The 15,223-nt window shown below is 45.5% G+C and overlaps 1 protein-coding gene across 4 annotated transcripts in view; it reads left to right on the top strand.

The window, feature by feature from the left end:
• LOC114446963 (signal-induced proliferation-associated 1-like protein 2) overlaps window positions 1-15,223 on the top strand; it is a 74,613-nt gene that overhangs the window by 13,215 nt on the left and 46,175 nt on the right. For all 4 annotated transcript variants that reach the window (XM_028422884.1, XM_028422883.1, XM_028422882.1 and 1 more), the window contains exon 2: window positions 12,280-14,049. In XM_028422884.1, the coding sequence (XP_028278685.1) occupies window positions 12,531-14,049 (1,519 nt within the window). In that variant the 5' untranslated portion in view covers window positions 12,280-12,530. The remainder of the gene's footprint in view (window positions 1-12,279; window positions 14,050-15,223) is intronic.

Below are 15,223 nucleotides of genomic sequence, written 5' to 3'. Positions count from 1 at the left end.
AACCTGCCTGCAGAGGCTGGATCAAAGCAGACTGTGGCACAAAGACCTGTACTCTGTGCTATTCATTCAACTTGATTAAAGTCTGTCATTTCCTGCTATTAACACGTTCCTACCTCCAACCAGAAACAGACAGAGCAAAGCAGTCGTCAGGAAGTGGCTCGAATGACACAGTTCTTCTGCTTTCCCAATTAACCCCTCTTAAACTCAATTTTGCGGTATTATACAAAAGAAGGAAATAAATAATCAAAGCTTAGCAGCCTGACAGAAGTATTTATTTCACAGTTTTCAGCTCTAAGCCTAAATATCTAACTTGATAGGTGCTTTAAGGCCACACCGGGTAACACATCTCTCATGGAGCTCCCCAGAGAACCAAAGACACCTTCAAGATGTATTATCCTGTTTGCATTAGAACCGCCAATAAGAGTACTGAAATGATGGTTGTTATAGCAACATCACTTTGTCCCGAGTGACATAGAGATTGGCTTGATAAATCTGTGAATTCACCGCCTGATCATTTCTGTATGTTTTGAAATGTTTCCTCTTTTGCTGGGAAAGTGGATGTATGTTGTCAGCACAAAAAAATCCCAAAACTGCATTTCAGTAACCACAAATCATTCTCAGTTCCTGCAGCAAAATCATCTGAGCGCCTGATCAAGCATATACCGCGATGGCTGATGTTTTCTGATATCTAATGTTAAATCTTACTGCCGACTTATCTGCAGCCCAGCAGGCACAGAATGCACACTGGTCAGCTTTTGCTCAGCAGCCGCGGTGTGTTTAAGTGGCGCTATCGTCAGAAGATGCGAGGCAGCACATCAGTCAGGCTTTGTCGGTTTTACCTCTTTGTCCTGGTGTGCATGTAGACCCTTAAATCTACAGCTGTTTGCAGCAAAGCACCGGAGAGTAGCGTCCTACAGAGTGCCTTTCTTCATACATTTTTCTTCCTTATTCTTTGGCCCATCGCAGCCTCCCTGCTGTCAGTCCCTGCAGCCTCTGCTGAAGGTAAAATAAAAAATATGCAGTGCTTAGCATATGGTATGTGGATAGAGGGATTATCAGTATTTGTAAGACGGGCAGCTCCCCTCCCTGCCCATGTCTTTCTCCCCTTATCTCAGCATGTTTAAGGTGGTCATGGTTGCTGGCGCTGTTTGTCAGACAGACCTTTGTACCAGGCTGTAGTTCATAGGACCGGGAATGGATAAGTGGATTCCTCCATCTCCCACTGCTCCAAATGTCAGCCATTGCAAGGAACTTGGAAGGTCACAGGCGTGACCTGGGGATCTTTTCCCAGAGAACAATAGCTTTTCCCCCTCTTTTTTTCTTGTCCTTCCTGTCAGCTAGAGAAGCTTTGAATGTCATGGTCCACCCCCCTCCCCCCCTCTCTCTCCCTACCACCACAACACTACCCCCCTACCCTCACTCAGCACAGCCACCTACTTTTCCCTTTACATATGCTAATACTGCAGTCTCATTCAGCTGTTGGTGGCTTTGTCACAGGGGGAGGGTTGTGTGCATTAAGGGGCAGCTGTATGCATTTCACTAAATTGACTCCCCAATGGTTGCCAGACTTTACTCTTCCTCCTTCTTTTTTCTTCTATCTTTCTGCATTTTCTTCCCAAACTGGTCACCGGATAAAACGGCAGACAGGAAGAGTTGTGGTGCTTTTGTTTACTTTGGAGACTTTCTGCTGTGGAGTGTGGTGGATTTCTCCTTCCTTTGTGTGTGTGTGTGTGTTTTTGGATGGCTTGTGCTCAACAAGTGGCTGATGGATTTAATGCTCTTGGATAGCACCTCCACAGTGGGCTCATTACCACAGAGGTTCACCGGACTCGGTGTCCTCTGCTCTTAGGATTTATGGCTCTGATGAAAAGGGACTCCCTTAATCAGGTAAAGGCAGCAAATGTCAGTGTGTGAAGTTTGCTTTCATGTTGTGGAATGGAAAGGTGTAAAGGCTAAATAATTCACATTTATCCTGCGTCACAAAGGGGTCTTGTTTTCAGACAGTGTGGTGCTGTATGTTTGTGTAGCCTTGCCTGTGTTTTGTATCAGTGGAAGAATGTGTGTTTCTGGGCTGAGGTAGAGCAGAGAGTCCTTGTGCAATGAATAAATGGGTGATTCATCTGTATATCTGTGCTTACTCCCATCCTCCCTACAGTTATCTTCCCCTCACATCCTCTGCTTGACCAAACCTAATTCTGTGTCAGCTGTGGAGCTTGCAGCTGCTACCTAGAGGTCCTGATTATCTCACTTACGCCAGATTTCTGTCAGCAACACCAGACCAAGCGTGAAAACAAAAAGTTTGAAAGGAAAAGAAAATGACAAATGCTAAAGTGAGTACAAGGAGGGAGAGATGGACCGGGGCACTGACGCACACCGAAGTCAATCAGACTGTATAACTGCTGCTCCCTAGCTGATATGTGCCAATGCAATCCTAACAGTGTCGCACAGCTTACCTGCTTCCTTCTTTGGCTGTGATGTTTCTTAGTGATAATGTGACAATGTGGACTGACCTTCGCAGGCAGAAGCGTGGATGTTTTCAGAGCTGTTTTAGATCTGAACTCCTCGCAACTCTTTTAACAGCTTTCCGTTAGCTAGATGAGAGCACTCTTCTCACCATTTCCCTCATCCTCTCCCTGAGAGAGTGCTCTCTGCCGACAGGCTGTCATTGGTATGGAGGTAGTTGGGGAAAGCAGCAGGCTGCTGGGAAGAAGCGGAGGGGGAGTGGAGGGGGTGCGCTTATGGAAATAGGTGGTGGTTTATACTGGAGGCCTGCTGGGCCACATCAACCCAGCACATCCATATTTCTGTCTCCCTTATAGCAGCGAGGGCCGGTGTGGCTAGGCCCAGTTCGGAGGACAGATGGTCCCTTTTGGAGAAGGGCCACAGCACAGTGCTCTCTGTCCGTGGGGCTCCGCAGGAGCAGCCAAGAACAAACACGCTCTCCTTCTGTTGGGAACATTCAGGAGATTCAGTCTGTGAGACCTGAATAGACTCGGGGAGTTACATCTAAAACTATGCGTGTGTGTCCTGGGTGCTTAGTGTTAGCATAATGTTAACTGACGTTCAACTAAGTGCTTCGTCATAGTGCTGCTAGTCACGTTACTAATAACACACAGTAGTCCATTAGTGGTTTTGTGGCCTGGATTCATTAATGTATCAGAATGGGGACTGTCTGTTTAATCATATGTCACAGCCAAGTTTAAATCTTTTAACTTGTGCTCTGCTGTTTACTGCGGCTCTTGTTCTTTGCTCGCATTTGAATAAACATGGAGAATCTGTTATCCTGTCTATTTTAATTCTCAGATCACCCTGAAACAACTAAAGGACAATGGCAGTGTGCTGCCTGGCAGGCGCTGGGCAGATCGCCAGCTGGCAGGGCAGCAGGTTAGGAGACTCCTATTTTCAGTAGAACCAGGAGGAGGCCTGTCTCTCTCCTGTACTGCTTACAGCCTGCACTGCCACCATTATACCGAGACTTCAGTCCAACTAAAGAACAGAGGCTCTTTTCTTTTCAGAACATAACTTCGAGGCATAGCTCACCTCCACACCTTGTCAATAGGGTTATTTGACACTACCATCAGCGCAGCGTCTGCGGTTAAGCTCCCACTTGATGGATTGCTGTTAGTAATTATGTTAATCTTGGCACATAAAGGTCATCATTCCAGAAGTGCAGCGGTAATTTTTATTTTATCAATGGCTGTCAACCTGGTGCATTATCTGCCATCAGTGTTTAGAAGGTGTCTTGCACAAGAAACAATGAACAAATCACTCCTGAGGTGCAGCCGAGTGACAGACACTGTAAATCAGTTTAAGAGTGTGTTTTGTTAGTGTTTGATGAGCATTTTAAAGCACTGATTATCAGGAAGCCTAAACGCGCACCATTTTGAAAGACCGGTGTGACAACAGGGATGAAAGTTATGTGCAGTCATGTAGCGAGGATCAGTATACACATAATTGGATTTACCTTGACTCCACTTTTTTTTTTTTTAAGTTCACTGGCTTTCATACACAACCATGGCGTTTCAGACCACTTTCTTCTGGCAGAGCTGCCTTCTTTGTTTTTAACAAAGCATATGGTAGATATTATGAGATTTGAACGTGTGCAGGAAGTGAAAAGAATTTACCATTTTGCAGTTTCTGTTGGGTAAATACTTACTGCTCCCTGAACCAAGTGAAATGGTGGCAGATCATGGATGACCCCCGTGCTTCAGACTCAGCTGTAGCCAGCCAGCACATTCCAGATTGGAAGCTGCAGCTATAGCACAAAGGAGAGCAGACTGTGGGGGCTACACCGGTGTAGGAAAACAGGCTCATGTTCATAAAAGCTGTCTCCGTGATAAGACCACGGCTAGAAATAACCGCCGGTCCACAAAGTCCACGGCAAAGCAAACAGCTATCTTTTGTTTAATTTTACATGTGAGTGTATAAGTGTTGACAGATGAGGTGTGGTCAGAGGGCAAGGATTGCAGACACCAGACAGAATATCTCTATAACCACTTGTACTCCAGCTGTCTTATACCAGTGGGAAGCTGTTCAGTTTTCTTATTGTGGTCTCATTCTGGTATGAAGTGATTTCCTTTTTGCACAGTTCTGATAATCTTCTACAGGTGAATGAATTCAAGTTTTTATATAGATACAAATGCAGAAAGACGAGCTTCTGTGATGTGTTTTTACAGATGGGCATGAGTTAATGTGGGCATTTCCCACAATGCATTGTGCGTCGCAGCGTCAGGGGAATGAGGAGATGGTGAGGGTATATGTTTGCTCTGTGCTGTCTGACCTCCTTTTTTATCTCCTCTACTGATAGTTCTTCTGCTGTCGGGTCATCTCGGGTCTGTGTGCGCTGAGATGTAAACAAAAAGCCTCTAATTGTCTCTTAAATCTTGGAGGAGTAGCTGCTGCAGTTCAGCTCACTGCACACACACACACACACACACACACTTAAACACACAGTCATCTCTTTTGCAACATTTCCCGTCGTCATTCAATCTACTCGTTTTAGTTGTTGTGGCATGAGCTCGCCGTGTGTGTTTGTGGGCAGTGGCAGGTAAATTGGATCATGTCAGAACAGTCAGTGGCGATGACACAGCGTTCTGCTTTCTTTTTTAGTGGCAGACTGTAGCTTGGAGGAGGGATGCAGTGCACATAAGTGGATGGTCAATGAGAGATGAGATGAGCTAGGCTAATGAGCTAATTGTACATTTAAAAACAGGAATGTTCTCACAGGCTTTATGACAGGTTTACAACAAATGAGTTGCAGGTTATTTGGATCGTTTGGGTTTGGCGTGCATGCAACCTGTGTAAAAATTGAATTTTTATTGTGTGTTACACTACACTGCTACTGGAAAACAGACATTAGATTAGTTTGTTAGCTACTTTTCTCATGTGTTGTGCCTCCCTGGTTTGGTACAATGTTTTCTTGTCACTTGGGCCCCGTTCACACTGGAGAAAGTCATTCCAGCTAGAGTAGGATTGAGCCCAGACAGCCTTTAAGCTGCATGCGTTCAGACCTATTTTCAAATCTGGCTAGCACACAGTTGTGTCCGCAGTCAATCCGGCTTCATCCAGCGTGTTTGCTGTTCTCCAAACCACTAGGTGGCGCCTCGTAATATGGCTAATAATGTGGCTAGCCGGATTCGCTAGCCACATTTGCGTTCACACCTGAGCCACATTTGAGCCAATCCGGCTTGAAATCAAACTGGATTCAGCCGGATTGGAGGTGTTCACACTTGGAAAAAAACACATCTGGATTGATCTGGATGCGGCCAAATCCTGCTTAAGCCACATTTTTTTCCCCAGTGTGAACGGGGCCCAAGGCTTTATGGTTTTTAAGGTTTTATGTGTGTTGTCTATGTAACAGCTAAGTTGAGGGTGCACGGTGTAAAAACAAATCCCCTAATACAGAACCAACATAATGACTTAAGTGTTCCTGTCCAGCCTTTTGCAACGTTTTGCTTTTTAAGTGTGCCAAATTGATAAAAGTGGAAGCTTTTTAATGAACACTTTTAGCATATCATCCAATATCATCCGCTGGCACATGTTCCCTTCCTCATTAGTTCCAATTCTCTGACCATCTCCATGTCTGTGTTCTGCTGTATATCAGTACCAGAACTGGTTCTGATCACGTTCCCCTCCCTTTCATTTTGCAAGCTGTATCTTTTTTAGTGCATCTTTTCATTTTAGATTTCATCATGTGGAATGTCTCCTCAGCTTACCAACTCAGCCCCCCTCTTACATGAAAGACAGAAGTTCAGATTTGCTCGGAGCCTTTGAGGGGCTGCCAAATTTGATTTGAAATTGACCGGTGCTCAGAATGACAGACAGATATTCATGAGAAGGAAGGCATTGGATCGCAGGGGTGGATGTGGGAGCAGTTTTGTTTGGTTAGTGACAGTCACATCCCTCTATTCTCTCTAATGGATGATGCTGTCAAACTGCTCACCAGTCAAGCATTATTTTTTAATTCTGTAGCTTATTACTTTCACAACCCCACTTAACCTGAAATAAACATTTAGCATCTGTGGTTGTTAAATTCTCATCCGTGTGAACAAGGATAGCATCAAGGCTGGATATGGTTTGCTGTGAGTTTCCACACATCAGGCTTGATAAGGCAGCTGGCTGGAACTCATTTGACTGGTTTCCTTACCTCCCACTGAGGGTGTGACCCACCATTCACACTGCCCATTAAAATCTCAGCATTACTCCCTGCAGGCCATATTGGCACGCCGGTTGGTGTTCAGTTGGTGGCCTAAGCACAATAAGAAAAGGGTGGAGTAAGATGACTGGGCTCTTACCAGCTCAGATATATTGAGTTATGTGTGTCTGGGGTTCGGTCTTTAATGGCAGGGCTTTAGCATCGGTGCTAATTTGAGTGTCAGCTGGTGGGAGATTCTTTCCTGTTGTGAGGTTGAATTGTGGAAGCTGCAGATGAAAGAGGGAGAAGCTGAATAGCTCGTTTGGGTTCATACTTTCATAGCCTCAGTCAGGGTGCACACACACACACACACACACAGACACACACACAGTCCTAACACTCCTTTACAAGTGTCCTTTCTGGTTATGGAGGCACTTGGGGAAGATGGCATGCCTGGTTTCCCAGGCCCCTGTAATGAACTCTCAAGGATAACATTGCCCAATTAATTGGTTCTGTGGTTTAATTGCACAGATCTCTTTGAGCAAGGTTTGGCAAAACTCCCATTCTGTTTTTTTTTCACTTCCACCCACTTCCACCACTTCTCTTCTTAACCTCCTCGTGTCCTTTGCAGTAACCCAGTTAAGGTAAAGAATCGCTCCAGTGAAGCAGAAACATTAGTGTTTTCATCAGTTTGGAGATGCCTGTGTCTGGTTGCAGAATAACAGCCAGTTTGATGAATTTAATATCTGTCTTGCCCAAAACCATCACACACACACACACTCCTCCGACTCCCACCGCAAAGTTGGATCAAGCAGAAGGACTGAAAGCGGAGCTCCCACGTTGTTTTAAATCAACTCCTTTGAGAGAGGAACGTTAACCCTGCATGCAGTGCAGACTTGATCGCATTTGAGTGTGGAGTGACATGGAATGTGATTCATTATTTTTATTGTAGGTTTTACTGAGAATCCAAATGGTGGGCAGTGAAGCATAAAAGAACGTGCCTTCAGGTTTGTTTGCTTTCCGCCTTCTTTTAATGACGAACACAGTGTGGCACATCCAAATATCTGTCTGGCAGCAGCCTCTCAGAGTGAAACAGGGGAAGGCTGGTAACAAGGGACTAAAAACAAATGAGGTGGTGAATGCACCGAGAAGGACTTGTGAATTTGTTTCACATAGCAATGCTGCCTGACTCACTATATGATGAAGTCCATGAGCTGGAAAATTGGTGTAATCATCATGGCCTCTAACCTGCTATGCACCCTAATTTGGCTGTGCGGGGAGAGGATGACTCCATCACGACTTGGCCTCGGCTCCTGAGGTCGAAGCATCTTGGGGACAAGGCCAGCTTCTACTTCCTGACTGTGGAGAATAGAGGAGCATTAATGTGGCTCAATTACACAAGGCTTTATTAAAGATAATTGACCATAATTACAGGCTTGTGTTCACCCCAGGGCTCAGAGTGGCCCAGCAGCTTGGTCGGGGCTAAATAAACATGTTTGACTTTGACCTGAGGTGCAATCGGCTGGACACCGAGGGGAATTCCACAGTTGTTTCATTGAAGGACATGTGTCTTACTCTACCTATACAACATGTTGCTACAGCTGTGCTTTTATAAAAGAATGTTTAGCATAAAACAACACAATGTTGTTAAAATATTCTGTCATCATACAGACAGTTATGCAAATCTTGATATTTCACTGAGATATGTGTGACTTCCTGCAATGATAACACCTCATTTACTAAACCTGTGAAAGATCAAATTCACCAAGATATGCAGCTCAAGATATTTTCAAAGGTAACCCAGACCTATAAAAGCCGTCATAATGTGACATGCATTTGTTCAGAGAATCAGAAAATGAGGCTACAAATGCGACATGCAAAGATTTTTTTTATGGGCTAATGCCACAGTCCTGCTTTTTCAGCATACAGCATGTGCCTAATGTGCTGTCAGCTCTGAGTGGATTAGTCTTAATGATGTTGTGCACAAAAAGTGTTTTGGTGTTAATGTATGCAGTGCTGTTTTGTGGAACATCTTTGCATTATGGCTTAATTTCCATAAATCTCATTTGCAAAATTTCATTTTTTTGCTCACCATTAGCTCAAGTAGAGTAGCAGAGTCGCTCTTGTGTGCGCACATGCTGCTCAGTATTTTGCAACCAAAATCTAATAAAAAAGAAGGTTCTCAGTTTTGTCTTGAAGGACTCGCCTCACTCCTGATCAGGGTCTATTTATCCTCACTGTTTAAAGTAAAAAAAAGGGCATTGTTTGCTTACGGAACACTTGGATGCAGTCTGAAAACATTGGCTTCGTTTGTTCATTGTCGACAAGCAAAGGCGGCATAGCATGATCTGTGCTTGAAAGGGTTTCGTGACAGCTGTGTAGGAGTTGTAGAAGTGACTAAAGAATTCAGTCAACTCAGTCTAGTAAGTCTGTCAGTCAGCTGACATCCTTGCCTTGTGCCCTGCTCTGGCGAAATGGCCTATTAGTGAAAGAGGAGTATTAATCTCTGGGTGGTGGACAGAACGTGTTCACTTCTCTGACAGCATATTAATATCTGCAGGGCCTCTAATCAGGCCACAATGTCAGTAGATTATTTTAAGACCTGGCAGAACCGCTGGGCCACTCCTCTCTGGATGAACCGAGATGAAAGACAGACTATCTGACATCAGAGGCAGAAAATGAGTTCATTACTGTAATTAGGCCTCTCTTTCTCTCCCATCTCGCCCCCCCCCCCCCCCACCCCTGTTCACCAGGCCTTGTGTCTTAAACACCCATAATAGCGATGCATTACTCCAGTTAGTAAAGAGCTGTTAGCAAAGTGGACCGCCCACCCTCCATCTGCTGCCTCCCTCGTACAGACACACACAAAAGAAAGGACAGAAAACAGCCTCCTTCAGGTCACACAGAAGCAGAGATTGTGCTGACCAAGGAGCTTTCCATTGGTGGAGAGAGTTGGGGGTTGGATGTGGAATGAGACATGGTACAACTGTGTTCATTAATCACTGTCGCAGTGAAAGTAGCTAATAGAAGAAAGGAAGGGAAGGGGGAACACGGACCACCATGTTCACTGGCTTATCCCGACATAAAATAAAGCTCACACTTTGTTGACCTTACAGCACAAAACAACACAAACTCAGAGAGCCCAGACTACACAGATAAACAGACCAGGCTCCCGTTTTAATTGACTGCCTGCCACTGGGAAAGAGACTGGAGGCTAAATTGATTTTTAAAAATGTGCTTTTAAGAGGGACAATCTTTACACTGGGATTACATAATATATATATTTATTTATACAATATTACACCTTCATCCAGTTGTCTGTTTCGTGGCGTGACATAACACTGTTTTTGCCAAACAGTCACAGTAAACATCAGACTTCAGTTGTTTGGTTCATCCTTTCAGCTCGGCACACGTCTATCTTTTTGAGCTGCCTAACAGTGAGAAGTCATTCATGCTGTTTCTTGCTGTCATGTGTCGAGATTGCAGCGTGTCAGATTCTTTGTTCTTCTGGTTCTCAGTCATCCGTAAAAACCTCTGTTGAAGTGTCACCGCTGATAAAGCTGTTTGTGCAGGTGGCACATTTCGCTGTCACTTGCTCTAATTGTGAGTGTGAAAGGACAGCGTTCAGTCAACAGTTGATACTTGGGTGCGTTCTGTTCTCTGCCGTGTCTGAGGAAGAGACCTGAGACCTGACATCTTGATGTCTTGAGAAATCTTTGAAAGGGAGTGTTGTTCATCTATTTGGTTGGTGATTTTAAGTCTGAGGACTCCTTATGGTGGTAATTTAACAGAAAATCAAACCGCAATCTGTGATGAAAACAAATGTCGCCCTGCTACACAGTGCAGCCTGTCACATATTACATTATTCATTATTTGCCATTTGTAACGGACAAATATATTTCCCAGAGCAGCTCTCTTCACTATATTATGCATTCACATGACACAACACAATATCTTGCTGTCCCCACGTTAAACCACAGTGACACTGCACACGTTTTCCTGCCTGTGAATGACCACAGAAGTTCATAATGGGAGGCGAGAGAGAGGATTGTGTCAGTCGACGGTGTCGTTCCCAGTTTATTCCTACACATTTAGGTCATGCATGCATTTACCTGTATTTGGCCCAGGCAGAAGTGAATACTTTATTATTAAAATGTTTCCAACTCGTCCCTGGTGTGTTTGGTCTAGTCTGCCTTGCAGCTAATCTTGATGTGGCCCACATTTTCTTCCCAAAATAGTTTATCCTCCTCCTCAACAGTAAACGACAGAGAAATGTAAACAGTTGTCTTAAAGCAGAAGCCGTCATATTAAAGGCCCACAGATGGAGCTGAGGGCACGCCTTCCTCTATCCACCACAATAAAAACTAACAAAGAGAGTGGCTTTAACAGAGCTCAGAGTATTCACTAAAGCACGTAGAGGTGATTCAGTGCCATGTTCTCCGTGATGTGGAGGGTTTACTTGATAACTCTTGGGGGGTTTTCACATGATTGCAGTGCTGGAAGAAATAAGAGACACCACCAGCCCCAAAGAACAAGAAAAAAGCATTTAGGTCAGTGTAGAAAGACTAACAGGCTCTACTGCAGCGTGGTGTGGTGCGAGCTTCCATGCAGAAGTCAGCGTTAAGAGGAGATGAACACAGAGTAACACCCCAGTCCCTTTTAACCCCACTGGACCCTCAGCACACCCTATAGCATGGGATGAGATCGATGAGAGGGACCGGCTGATGTTGCTCATTTCCTCGTGATGTTTTTGCTTTAAATACACAATGCAGTCTTTGTCGTCTATGTCCAATTGTTCTTTGCAGTTGAAAGGGGCTATATGACTTAGCGCCTGTTTGACAACAGTGTTTGCATGGCTGATGTTACTTATGGATAAAAATGGAAACCATGTGAGTTTGTGTCTGACATCTGAAATACCCAGGAGGGAACCGAGCAGCTTTTCAAGGACAAACCAAGCAATGTTTTTCCCTGCCTCAGATGTTCGGGTTAATGAATAAAACTGCTGATATCAGCCGTTTGTTTATTATTTGCAGGATAAGAAAAAGTTTGTCCTCTCAAGTTGTAGTTGGAGAAGACTGCAGCCTGAATTTACATCTTAACATTTGAGTTTTTTTTATTTAGCTCATCAGGCCCTTGTTAATTTTCTTCCTAACCAACTACATCAGATAAAATAAGGCAAAGTGAAATTGGCATCGAATATGCAAAACTCTCCCTTCTGTATAATTTGCAGACTTGATGATGCAGCGAGCGGTTGGATCAGATATTGGTACATGTGAACATTTAGCCGAACATCTGCCTCTTGTTGCTGTAATTTGCCTCACCACCATCTGCTAGGCATTGGCTGGAAGCACCAACAAAGATATACATCTATCTTGTTACAAACCCATAATGGCACCCTCTCCTCCCAAACACACTAATTAGCAGCATTGGGTGATATGCTCCACATAGCTCCATAACTAATACATCCCAGCGTACCCCATGGTGAGGGTTTATTAAAAGATAACAGGGTACAGACAATTTAGGTCAGCAGTGTGATCGTTTTTGCAGCTGAACTGATTTGGAGCCATTTTTGAGGAATCAAACTGCTTTTCTTACGTTTCAGTTACAGTGTTCTAACCCTCTGTGTTTTTGTTTCTGTGCCGTAGATCCGACTTCCCCAGCTGTCGTTCTGCATTGACGGCACGCTGTGAGAGAAGACACACTCCGCAGACACTTGTCCTTGACATCCAAATGCTGCGTGTCGATTGTCATGCCACCAGCCTTCTGTGAGTTATGACGACGGCTGCTTCATTGACTCAGGAAAGAGGCTCCTCCTCCGCTCACCAGTGAGCGAATCGCATGATATAATGAAGAAGGGTCCTGCAAGTCCGCTCTTCAAAGAGTCTGCCAGCAGGATATGAGTATTTTGAGCCCTGTGACAGATAACAAATCAAACCTTGTGGGAATTGTGGGAGGCCCAGAAGAATACTCCGGAGCCATGCAGTCAGAGGAGCTATTCAGCAGGAAACTCAAAGCCTTGAATGGTAGCATGGGACCACCAGCCTCCAGCATGCAGGGGAAACCTGATGGTGCAGGCAAAACAAATGGTACTCCAGCCATGCCTAAAATGGGCGTCAGGGCCAGGGTGACAGAATGGCCCCCGAGGAAAGATGGATGGGACGGACGACCTTCACCGAACTATCAGAGTGTGATACCAGTATTTCAGAATGGGCAGCAGGAGCTGCATACTGTAGAAATACTGGAGCAGGGTGAACCAGTCTGCCTGGAGGTGGACTACACTGACAAATACTCACTGAGCGACCTTCTCAGCCACTCCCCGCTGAAGGGTCTCCACCCTATCCGTCAACGCAGCAACAGCGATGTCACCATCAGTGATATTGACTCTGAGGACATAATGGACCAGAATGCTGTCAACCCAAACACTGGAGCCTCACTGCACCGTGAGTATGGCAGCACATCCTCCATTGACCGCCAGGGTCTGAGCGGGGATGGCTTCTTCACCATGCTCAGGGGTTACCGAGTGGACACTTTGGACCACCGTAGCATACCACCTCCTGGTTTTCCAGAGCTGTTGCGCTGTGACACAGCCCTGTCCCCGAGTCTGCAGACAGCAGCACAAATTGCCAGGGGTGAGATAGTCCACATTCCAGGCTATGATTACATAGACAACTCTCTCCTCTACTGCAGAGAGCAGGAGAAGTCTTTCATGAGGCGTCTTAAATCAGAATCATCGGAGACATCTCTGTTCAGGAAACTGCGGACCATTAAGAGTGAGAGTGACGCCTTGCGGCTCTCATTAGAGGACGACCGGCGGCCTCTCAGTTTCCAGAAATGCTTTGCTCACTACGATGTCCAGAGTGTGCTTTTCAACATCAGCGAGGCGGTGGCAAACAGAGCTAACCTGAGCCAGAGGAAGAACACCACCACAGGGGCTTCAGCTGCTTCAGCTGGAATCGGGGCTGGAGCTGGTGGAGTTCCAGGAGGTGGAGCCGGGGCCGGATCTGGATCTGGCGCAGACGTTGGAGGAGCAGGATGTAGCAGCGGAAATCACCCCATGTTTGAGTCTCCGCTTGGGAGCAGAGAAGACTTGAACCCTAAAGAGAACCTTGATGCAGATGAGGGGGACGGCAAGAGCAACAGCTTAGTGCTGAGCTGTCCACACTTCCGCAATGAGATCGGTGGTGAGGGCGAGAGGAAGATCTCCCTCTCCAGAGCCAACAGTGCCAATTACAGCGGTGTGTCAGAGAGCTGCTCTTTTGAATCATCTCTAAGTTCCCACTGCACCAATGCAGGAGTGTCTGTACTGGAGGTGCCTCGAGAAAACCAGCCAATTCACAGGGAGAAGGTCAAACGCTACATCATTGAGCATATTGACCTTGGAGCATACTACTACCACAAATACTTCTATGGGAGAGGTGAGGCACACTGATGATAAATGTGTGTGTTTTTTTCGTTTTATAGTTTTTCTGCATTGATGATTCAGGAGGATTAAGGTGACTCAGTGTTGAGGATTATTAATCTTTCCAGGCCAAATCCATTTCCTTGACTGTGCACAAATGCCCCATGAGAGCCAGATCCAAAATGGAACAGCCTCAGCTCATAGGGTCAGATAACTTGACGGCCCAGTTATTTTTGTTGGACTAGATGAAAAAAAAAAAACGGCCCAGAACAATAGCAGGCTTGTGTCGGGTGTGAGGGTGTGTGTTTCACTTCCTCGGCAGAGGAGCGGTCATGTCCTCCCTGTGATATTACCCCGAACCCTGCAGAGAAACTGTGATTAGTCATGTGAGAAGAGAGAGGTGAGGGAGAGGGTGTGCTGCAGCTGTTCCCAGCAGGGGCCGCAGGGGTGTGAGGAACCCTCGTATGAAACTTTAGGGTCAGCAAAACTACGCCAAGGTCCCCAGCCCTGCTCATTAAAACACCTACATGACTGGCACTGGAAATACAATGCCGACCCATCACCACAGTATACATAGTATATCTGTTTTGGCCCCCTGTCTGTCTGTCTGTCTGTCTGTGTGCTGCAGATTGAATTACTCCTGCTTAAGCCCCCCCCAGAAAACAGCTGCTTCACCTTTCACACTCTTCTGTGGTGTGATTCACCCAGGCCTTACAGTGTGTTTGAATGGACCTTTGAGCTTTCTCTGATAATCATTTACCCTGAGATATCCTAAAACCAGTGTATTTACGAGTTTTAGTGCCAGCACAGGCCAGTGTAAAGCCAACACGGCCTGCCTTCCTGTCAGTTTTCATCTTGATGTTCTGGCTTTTATGAAGTATGTCTTTTTTCACAGTATGGGGATGTAGCCCCGTGCCCTTTTTCTATGAGGTGTTTTATTGTATAGACAAGTCTGTCATCACCTGTGATCCACCGCACTCACACACATGATCTTGTGTCACCACTTTACGGCAAGGTTTTATCAGCTTGGGCTGAACATTGATCTTATTGATTGCCTAAAGCCCTTCTTCCCTTAGCAACTTGAGTGTTTGTCCTCCAGCTGTCCTAATGGACACAGTGTTTCCTCCAAAGTGAAGGCCTTGATACATACAGGTCACGCTCACATGTTGTGTGGAGGTAGACATGAAATA

This window comes from Parambassis ranga, chromosome 15 (genome assembly GCF_900634625.1).
Source record: "Parambassis ranga chromosome 15, fParRan2.1, whole genome shotgun sequence".
Taxonomy (NCBI): domain Eukaryota; kingdom Metazoa; phylum Chordata; class Actinopteri; family Ambassidae; genus Parambassis; species Parambassis ranga.
The sequence above is the reverse complement of the archived record's forward strand: the minus strand, read 5'-3'. Positions and strand labels throughout refer to the sequence as shown.